This window comes from Rattus norvegicus, chromosome 10, assembly GCF_036323735.1.
Source record: "Rattus norvegicus strain BN/NHsdMcwi chromosome 10, GRCr8, whole genome shotgun sequence".
Classification (NCBI taxonomy): Eukaryota; Metazoa; Chordata; class Mammalia; order Rodentia; family Muridae; genus Rattus; species Rattus norvegicus.
The window spans coordinates 80,928,656-80,938,812 of record NC_086028.1 but is presented as its reverse complement, the minus strand read 5'-3'; the positions used below and the strand labels follow the sequence as shown (position 1 = coordinate 80,938,812).

Genomic DNA, 10,157 nt, shown 5'->3' with positions numbered 1-10,157 from the left:
CCCCCTAGTCCTTAGTTCTAAGGCCCCTCTCTCTGGTTTACTTAATCGGGAGCAGAAATCCTATCCTCTATCCTAGAGCTAGCCCCGGGAAGTCTGAGCTCTCCCATGCTACCTAAGCATTTGCTCTTAGTGGCCTAAGTTTTAGTCTCTGTCACTTTGAGCACACATCTTCTCTTTCCTGTTTTCTCTGATAGGGAAAGATGAACTTCTTGGCCATTTCCTTCTTCAGTTTGGGAAGTAACCTTTAAGATATTTTCCCTGAGCATTAGTGGACAATCCCACGTTACTGCCAGGCCAAGGTGGCTTTTCACCTTCTCCTTGGTCCTTGGGGATATTCTATTGTTTGTTGTTATTTCTTGGCTCTGGGCCAGGAGGCGTGACCTTGAGGAAGTGACATCTCTACCTTCCCAGTTCACACAACTGGAATGAGAGCCACGAGACAAACCAGCAAGTGCTCAGAATGCCGGTGACATCTGTCAGCTGCAGGTACATTCCTATACTGGGGTGGCCTGCATTTTATCTTTATAATGTCTCTCCCCCAGAGTTGATCCCCTTTCAACTCCTTAATCATTTCTGCTGCTTATATTGAATTCCCTCAAGTTTAGAATTCCTCTTTTCTCAGAGTGCAGAAATCAGCAAACAGTCTGCAGATGTCACTTCCTCCTCCTGCATTAGAGGCTTTACAGAGGGAGGGCCTCTGCACTTTGCTAACTGTTTAGAGATCCCATCAGCCAGCAACATTCAAGTTTCTGTTCTCATCTGGAGGGCAGAGCTTCTGGTTCTCCCAGCTCATTATCCCAAAGCCTCATCTTCTACATCTGCTTTCTTGTTCACTGCATCCGAGAGGCATCCACCTATCAGGTCAAAGGTCCCACAGTGGCACAGTCACCTCTGAAATTAAAAGCGGGAGAGTATGGCTACCTTGTGCATGCACGTACACAGCAGGCCAGTGAGACTCACCTGAATGTCTGATTAGTCAGCAAGCCATCAGAAATGAATCTAAAAGATGGGGGGCACAGTACGGTGAAAAGTCAGGAGACAAAGGAAACACACGGGGCCCAGGCTGATTAAAAAGATAATTAGTTGTGGAAAATAAGGCTGGGCTCCAGCCAAGAATTTGTCTTTGACGAAAGTATACGGAAAAATGCAATTCGGCCATGTTGCATGTTGATTTAGTACTTCTTTTATAGGAGTTGAAGGGCCAGAACAAAGCGCCAGTCAGCCTCACGTGCAGGGCCACCCCTTCTCCCTGGCCTGGGTGTTTGCTCACAAACACAGACGCTGTTTCCTTTCATCTGCCTGGGTTCATCCAGTATGGAGATCCCATAATAGGCTGAAGCCACGTTTTAAAAGGAACTCTCAGAACACTGGTCCAGCCAGAGATCTTCTGGCCTGCCTGCCGTAGGATCTTCATGTTCCTGGCTGGAATTAAAAAGAAAAGAAAAAAGCGGCAGTACCTCTCTGACAGCTGAAGGCCGGCAGCCTTATCATGAGAAGGGAAAGAGGGACGTTTCTTTCCTAATTTGTTCAAACCTATAAAGGTCTCCAAGCTGCCTAATAACAACAGACAGGTTTAATCTCCATGTAAGAAATGGGAAAAAAAAAATCTTCCCCCATGGATGGTCAGATATGAAGCAGAGGCTGACCACAGGGAGGTGGGGAGATTGGGACATTGCCAGATATTCTATTTGGCCCCCAAACCACAACTCTGAAGGTTCTGTGGAACTACTTGCCTGAAATATTGTTTTGATAAATAAGCCATATCCTTGTGGAATTGCCATCTCCAACTGTTCCACTGGCACGGACATCTCTGCCGTGACAGCACATGCCCCAGATTGTGGAGTTAACTTGAATTAAATTTCAGATGTGGGGGAGCTAAGGGAAGAGGTGGTGGCAGTGGGAGGTTTATGAACAGTATGCTGGGGCTCTGATGTTGTCATAACCAGATGGCTTCAACTGTATCGTTTAAACAAAAACAAACATGGCCAGAAATAATGTAATAACAGGAGAAGCGTTGAGCCGCTCCATCTACACCTGAAATTCCACCAGTTTCCGATCCACAGTGAAGTCCGTGCTGGAAATTCTACAAGTGTGGAAAATCCCAGAACAGACCTTTATCCTGCCAAGAGCCAGATGTCAGGACAGCGCCCTTCCTGAAAGCGCTTTCTCCGAGTCCTCCATCTTCAACCAGGACGGTGTGAGGGAAGTTCAGGGAAGCAGATCTGTCTCGCCCTGCTGGAAGCTCTGAGGAACAGGCCAGCAGAGGTACCTTTCTGGGGCTTTGTTCTAACTATTCCCAGAGGAAGCAAGCTTCACTTCCAATTTTGTACCTAAGCATCCAGAAATGGAACTTCCTCCATTCCTTATGTAATCGTCAGGATATGACATTAGACGAGCTGGTGCTCGGTACTTGTGTGACCTTAGGCGTGCGCCTTCCTCGGGTTTCACTGTTTCCAGCTATGGGTCAGCACTACCTGTCCAACCAAACTCCGTGAGAGGTCAGGAGGTTTGAAAAGGACCCTGTAGATGTAGGTCTGCTGAGAACCGACAACTACAGAGCCCACACAGAGGCAGCATGGGTAGAGGAGATGCTGTACCCACCTGTCTCACTATGTCTATGCATCAATTTAGAAGTGGGGGCCAAAGTGACAGAGGCCAGTAGCCAGTACACAGGGAACCGGACACTTCCTTATACAGGTCATACTAAGGAGGAAACTGGGAAGTGCCACAGAGTATAATAAACAAGTCCCACTTGTGTAAAAACTGCTGCTCACCCACACATACCCAGCCAGTGGTAGGTACACAATGAAAACCAGAAAATTAGCCAAGAGCAAAGTCACTAAAAGATAATGGAATATGAAAAGTTCCTTCTAAGGTTAAGTAATGCGACCTTGGCCAAACAATGTATGTTTTTAGTGTGTTCTACTATCTGGCCAGTACTGTATAGCTTGGAACCCCACAGTACTCTTGTGAGCTCCCTGGAAGGTAAGACCTTAGCTTTTCCAGAAATACATCAGTCAATGACAGGAACCAGAAGACACAACAATTTCCCTTTATTTAATCTCCATGTTCATGACCCCTAAATATTTCTTTTTATTTTGTTAGGAGAAAGGAGATTTGGGATCAGGTATTAACACACACAGGGTGCAGAAGAAGCCCACTACAATTGTTTGCCTTGGTGGAGTGGGACCTGGTCCCAGACTCTCACCAGGACATGGTTGGCAGAACCTCAAGGAGGACAAAAGACTGGCAGATGCTGAGCTCACAAAGAAAACTTGAGACTATGGAGAGTAAATAACTCCCTACTGCTTCTTAGACATTCTGAACATAATCCCTGCAAGACGAAGCTCAAACCAGGGCTTCGAAATCTCACAAGCAAGAAACTGAGACCCAAGAGGCAAGCCAAGTGAATGAAACAAAAGACCAGAGATACCACACAGTACAAAATAGTAATTATTTATATTTTCAAAAAGAAAAAGTTAACATTTGAAGTCTCCCCTTTGGAAGAGGGGCTAATCAGAAGTGACAGGACCGGCTCCTATGCAGGCGACGAGTCAGGTACAAACAGCCAGGCCATCTGGGCTGGGATTTTTTTTCACATAGCAATAATAATAAAATTTCCTTTTCTCTTCTTTTCGTTTTATGTATTTTCTGTATTTGTTTCTCCTCTCTTTCTCTTTCTCTCTCTCTCTCTCTCTCTCTCTCTCTCCTCTCTCTCTCCCTCTCTCTCAGAAAAAGGGAAGGGAAGAAAACATAAAATCAGAGAAAAATGCCAAAAAAATCCATTTTCCACGATATCTAAAAAACAGAATCATAGTTTTTATCAAGACAGTATGAATTCTGGATGAATTATTTTTTCCAGTTTTTAATACCAGTAAGAATTTCTGCAGAAGCCACTACTGTCAAACACTCGCTTTCCAGATCAGATGACTTCCTCCCTTCTGCCGCCATGGGCCACCTTTCAGAGGATAAAGGATGGCTTCTTGCAAACAGTAAGTGCTAGCGAGAGAGCTCTTCTGACACTTGGGTGGTGGTGAGGAGTTTTCACAAATATCCACAGTTGAACTAAAATTTGCTTCTTTCAACATAAATACTACTGGAATCCACAAACTGATTTTCGAAAAAAAATCTTTCTTCTTTCCTTTTTCCATCTCTTAAAACTAAATGTCCACTTGTTTCTGCTTTTTTTTTCCTTTTTGCTCCAGGCACCTGACGATTTGTTCTGCTCAGTCAGATGCTGATTTCTCCGAAGTACCACTGCTGGGATGTGCTTGAGGCTGGCGCCTAAACTGAATCCCAGTGTCAAACTTGGTCAGGCCAAAGGGCACACGGTGACAGAGCAACAGGGTTTCATTAGGCTGAGTGGCCCGAGTCCTGGGCCCTTCCCTCCCCCAGCTCCCCTAAGTTATTTAGTGCTGTTAAAGTCTGGGTGGCCATGGTGCCATCTCCCCCGACACAGAGTAAAAGCCGCACAGACCGCGCGGTCTACCTGGCAGTCAGTGGCAGCAACGGTGGCTGCTGCTGCTGGAAAATGAATGGAGTCTCCCAACAGGCAGGATCTTAGGATTGCTTCAGGCGTTTGCGCGGGGGCCCCAGGAAAGGGCATTGTGCGGAAGCCAGAGAGCGGTACGCTTCTGCCACTAAGTGGGGATGTGACACCACCATTGACTTCCACCCAGAGGTCTCCAAGACATCCGAAGCATGACTAGGAGAAATGTGGAGAGAAAGGTTACCAAAGGGAATGTGCAAATGGACCAAATAGCTACCTAGTGTGTAGTGTAGAAGGTGTTAATAAAATCAGCCCGACCCAGACAGAACTCTTAACATCCATGAGATTGTGCTTCCTAGACAGTGTGCAGACCAGTAGACTGGGCTGTGGCTCTTCTAGTTCTGAAAATTTGGACTCTGAGGTAATACACTTTCAAATGTGGGCTGTCCATCAGCTCGACTCTGTTGAAGACAGTTAAATTCATGGATGCTGATAAAGAGGAGCATGGCTCTGACTCCACTGCCCTGCCATTTACTGGTTTTGTTGACCATAAGGCACATCACAGCCAGGGCCTGTTGAGGGTCAGAAAAAGAAGCTAACACCCACCTTTTGCTCAATGGTTGTTGCCTTCTAAAAAGTAGCAGGCATCTATCCAACATACAGTGCACCCTGAACAGACCTGACACTTCCTGGTCCTTCCTTTTCTCTTCTGTCTCAGGCTATTACACTTTAGGGACAACCATGTAACTAGACCTAGAAGACATTATTTCCCCATATTTGGGTATTTTCTGTGTTAAAATCCTTCACTCATCTACCCGAACATCTTAGACTTGCTAATCCCACAGTGCTGTTATGAGGGCTTTTTTTCCCTCCAAATTTTGCTCCCCATCACACAAAGGAGTACTAAAGTGCACCCCAGTGAGAAGGACTATACTTATAACCTGTCCTGGCTCCTTCAGAGTACTCTAGAGAGTACTGTGCTGAGCACCTGCCACTCGGATTAAGTAGCAGATGTGGCAGATGTCTCCTTTTCAGAACAGTCTTTAACAATCAGTTACTGCCTGCCCCTCTCTTTCCCTGGCCCACCAGACGATACAGCATATTTTACTAGCTCATCTTAAGACAGGGGCCTCTACTCTCCTGCAGACTATCTTGGTTTGCCGGTCAAAGTAAGGGAGCTGCTGTCTGTCTAGGGAGCAGACAGCTTTTCCAGGCCAGCTAGTGTCCCTACTCAGTTCCAGCACTGTCTGGAAGGAAGGAGCTTCCCACGTAGAACCTGATCTATGCAAGCAAAACCATTCCTCACACTGTTGAGCTGAATGCAAGATGAAATTTTCTATTTACTACCAAAAGGTTAATGAAGCTGCTTGCTCACTTTACCCACAAATGCAGTCTTTCTTACGTTATCCCAACTGTTCTGAAGGAGGACTCTGAAGATATACTCACTAGTTGATGAAATCCACTGCCTGGGTTTTCAGCTGATCTGCGCTGTGGAGGTCAGCCAGGATGAGAATCTCTGCAGCGTTCTCCACAGAGAGGTTACTGCAGAGGGCATCCTCGCACATGACCTTCAAACGCTCCAGGGCGTACTGTGAAACAAGCAGTGCTGTGGTCAGAGCAGCAATGGGTCAGGGCTGATGCCACTAAAGCCTTCTTCTTAGTTGTGTGGCTGGGAAATTAGGCATCTGAACACAATTGCAGAGTACAGGAAAAGTACCAACACAGTCATAAACACACCACACTCTGAAGGGCAGCTGCTTAAGCCTGAAGTGAAAAGAACTGAAATAATGTGGATAGCCTTGTCTATCAAATTCTAAAGTTCACTTCTTAGGAAATGACAACCAGAGCAGATTTATATCCCAACACTCACTTAGCACCTGCCTTTCTTACACAACCACCACCTACTCGGACAGTGAGGGACTAGCTAGCTGCAAGCCAGCAGGACATTCTACCACAACTTCTGCAGTCCTACCGCTCATAGCTGAAGCACTGTTTTGTTAGGGTGGGGTTCCCTCCCTCCCTCCCTCCCTCCTCTCCTTCCTTCCTTCCTTCCTTCCTTCCTTCCTTCCTTCCTTCCTTCCTTCCTTCCTTCCTTCCTTCGTTTTAGACAGGTTTCTCTGTGTATCCTGGCTGTTCCAGAACTTACTCTGTAGACCAGGCTGGCCTCGAACTCAAGAGATCAGACTGCCTCTGCCTCTCAACTCCCACCACATTTGCCACAGTTCTTTTTTATTTAAACATTGTTACTACCCTGGCAAAATACCCCAATTGACCTATCAAGTTGTGCAAAGGGACCCTGTGGTGGCTTTCACCAGCATCGCTGACACATATTGTTCCTGAGTGAGTGTGAGCCAAGGGCTCAAGTCTTATTTTATTGTGGTTGAGGTTAAGATTCTGAGGGCAAAAAGGACAAAGCAGAGATCCTGGTTCCAATTTCAGTTTAAACACTCCCATTTTCTAAATAAACAGCACACACATTCTGGAAGCAGAAGGTCTAGGTCGATGCTGGTGCGCTGATCCAACTGATTAGGTCTGATGACCCTTGGTTACCAGCTCTTTACCATAGCACAAACTTCCAGAGGAATAAAGAAGGCATGAAATAAAATGCCATTAATTAGTTCACAGGAGAAGCGTTGCTATGAGGCTTTCCAGAGTCTCTCTAGGCCTCTACCTTCAGGGTCTCAGAATTCATGACACGATGCCCCTCCAGGCTGAATTATGGCAATCAAACCACTACAATTTTATTATGAATTTCAGTCAAGGAGGCAAACCTGCTCGCACTGTGATCTCCTAGAGCAAAAAGGAGTTTTATTGGTTTTGGTGTCACTTTAATTTCTTGCATTTAAGTAACCAGAAGACAGTTTCCATGGAAAAGGGAAATGACACTAGAGAAGCGAGAAATGACAGTGCTGGGAGGGGCTGAGGAAATCATGGTCAGCCTTTCTACAGGGCCACGGGGACTGTCCCTCTTATCTTTCTTTACACATTCTTTTAAAAGGACTTCTGCTGTGAATAGCTCTGATCCCGCCTGCACAATTAGACAAAAGTAGCCACTCATGTCTCTTGGGGGACAAAGTTTTTTTCTTAATTATGCTTCTGAAAGCCTTGCCTAATGGCAGTGCTTACTCGGGAGATTGGAACTCTGTCTCTCAGGCCTGGCCAGCGTGTTTTGTTTTGTTTTTAGTCTAATTACACATGTCCCCAGGAGATTGGTAAGGCTCAGAAGAAGCTGTTTCAGCCTCCTGGGTAAATTCAAGATGTTCAGATCCTTCCACGAAGGATTTTTCACTGTTTTCCTAAGTTCACAGAGAGGTACAAAGGTAAAGCATGCTTTCAACAGGCCTGGAGCAAAAGCACCCCATGGGAAATTCTGAGGGAAGTTGAAAATGCACCCATTAGCTGCCAACACCTACTTCCCTACCCGCTACCCCCAAGATACGGCTTCTCTGTGTAGCCGTAACTGTCCTGGAACTGGCTCTGTAGATCATCCTGGCCTCAAACTCACCTACTGCTTATCTCTGCCTCCTCAGTGCTAGGATTAAAGGTGTCTGCCACCACCACCTGGCGACTTCTCATTCATACATTTATAGGACTGCTGGACTCAACTACTTTCTTTTTTAAAATCAGAAGGAAACATGGTGCACTGAAAACTCCACCCTCGAGCAGCAGTTCAGCCTGATTCCCTTGCTCCCTGACCTGATGAAAACCCAGAGATACAGAAGTTCTAACTTCAGTTCTAAGGATGTAAAGCTTTGATCCTCAGTATTTTTGTCTAAAATATGAACTTTCTTTACAGTACTCATCACCCTTATATGACTTCAAAGATAAGAGAATACAGACCTGAGATGTATAAGCACAAATGACTACTTCACTGGATACTAGCGGCAGGTCAGACAGAACCACAGCTACTCTATGAGACAGGCTTGGGCACACACAGCTAACCCCTAATACTCAGGACCTAAGCAGGATGACTGTGAGGTCAAAAGTCAGCCTGGGCTATAGAGCAAGCCCCAGTCTCAAATAAAATGAGCAGTGGGCAGTGCTAATTCTACACAGCTGAAGGTTAATACTTTCTTATTGCTTTTAATGAAACTAAGTTTCTCCTAGTCAGAAACGAGGCTGACTGGAAGAGTGTGGCATTTTCTTTTTTTTTTTTTTCTTTTTTTTTTTTTCGGAGCTGGGGACCGAACCCAGGGCCTTGCGCTTGCTAGGCAAGCGCTCTACCACTGAACTAACTCCCCAGCCCCGAGTGTGGCATTTTCACGTTGCTAACTATTAGTCAAGTCTTAAAAGGCAGTAAGAATAGAGTTACTCTCTCAATCCTCACCAACAGAAACAATTGGGTCTGGTCTATATGCTCCAAAATGCTGACCAACACAGAAAACCTCTGTTGTGTATTTAGGCACCATCTTCTGTCCTTAGAAGAAGTCAATTTTCCAGAACAAACTCTAGAGAGGCTCTGGTGCTCTTGGTTATAGGAACTTTTTCTTTAGAAAAGTACCAGAACTCAGAACACAACAGAAAGAGGCAGTGCTCCCAGCACAGCATCTGCTTTCTCTGAGGTCTGTTGACAGCAGTAAGCAAGCTCTTCTAACCGTTTACATCAACTGCCCCTGCCCAACATATAGGAACACTTCTACAGGGCAAATGTCAATCACATCGTCCAGCTTATAACTGGTACTGCATAGGCCCCAGGACACAGGTGGCCTCCGGGCTCCAGCTGATGTAGCTTTACAGTGGAAGTCAGTTCCCACTGTGTCCTCAGGTCCTCTAGCCAGACATGATTCTTGAGAAAAATGCTTCGGGTTAACCCTAATTAGGACAGGGTTCCTCTGTGTAGCCTTCGCTGCCTTGGAACTAGCTCTGTAGACCAGGCTGTCCTCCAACTCACAGAGATCTATCTGCCTCTGCTTCCTGAGTTCTGGGATTAAAGTGTGTACCATTACCACCTGGCTATTTTCTCTCTCAAAATTACATTTATTTGGGGCTGAAAAGACGACTTAGTGATTAAGAACACTGGTTGCTCTTCCAAAGAACTTGAGCTTAATCCTAGGCACCCACATAACAGCTCAAATGCCAGGTGGTGATGTGCACACCGTGAGGGGCAGAGGTAGGCAGACCTTTGAGTTTACAGTGAGAGTTCTAGGAAAGTCAGGGTTACACAGAAAAGCCCTGTTTCAAACAAAACAAAACAAAACAAAACAAAACAAAACAACAACAACAACAAAAAAAACCCACAAAAAATAAAATTTAAAAAACCACATCTACTTACTTAATTCTTGACAGGGTTAAATTTCAGGTAGAACAAGAAGAGGGGTGAATATCAAACACACTCTTCTTTTCCATAGTTAAGGTGACCCTGAGAGTTTACCATATCGAGCAGGATACTTTTAGTACCAAAAGGTTACTACTGTGTTGGAACAATGTATTGCCTAAATTAAGATATATGTATGTTTACTTCACCCATACTAACACATACGCCCTTTCACAAAACTGAAGAGGTCACAATAAGACCTGGTCTTAGAACTATTTTTCTGTTCTTACCTTGTCAGCAGCTGCCAGCAAATCATCAGCCATTTTGTCAAGGTTTGGTGCCTTCCCCGTGTAGATGAAGCACATCATTTCCTTAAAAACTTCAGGTTCTACATCGTTAATTTCAACCCGATTC

The 10,157-nt window shown here is 45.3% G+C and overlaps 1 protein-coding gene across 21 annotated transcripts in view; it reads right to left on the bottom strand.

The window, feature by feature from the left end:
* Positions 1–3,031: 3,031 nt before the first annotated feature.
* Positions 3,032–10,157, bottom strand: part of Spop (speckle type BTB/POZ protein) — an 80,892-nt gene continuing 73,766 nt past the window's right edge. For 20 of the 21 annotated variants that reach the window (XM_039085596.2, XM_039085592.2, XM_063268721.1 and 17 more), the window contains 3 exons: positions 10,034–10,156; positions 5,936–6,078; positions 3,441–4,705 (listed from right to left, as the gene is read on the bottom strand). In XM_039085596.2, coding sequence (XP_038941524.1) covers positions 4,561–4,705; positions 5,936–6,078; positions 10,034–10,156 — 411 coding nt within the window. In that variant the 3' untranslated portion in view covers positions 3,441–4,560. Of the gene's footprint in view, positions 4,706–5,935; positions 6,079–10,033; position 10,157 lie in introns of all 21 variants that reach the window. The other variant, NM_001100496.2, reaches the window with a different exon arrangement.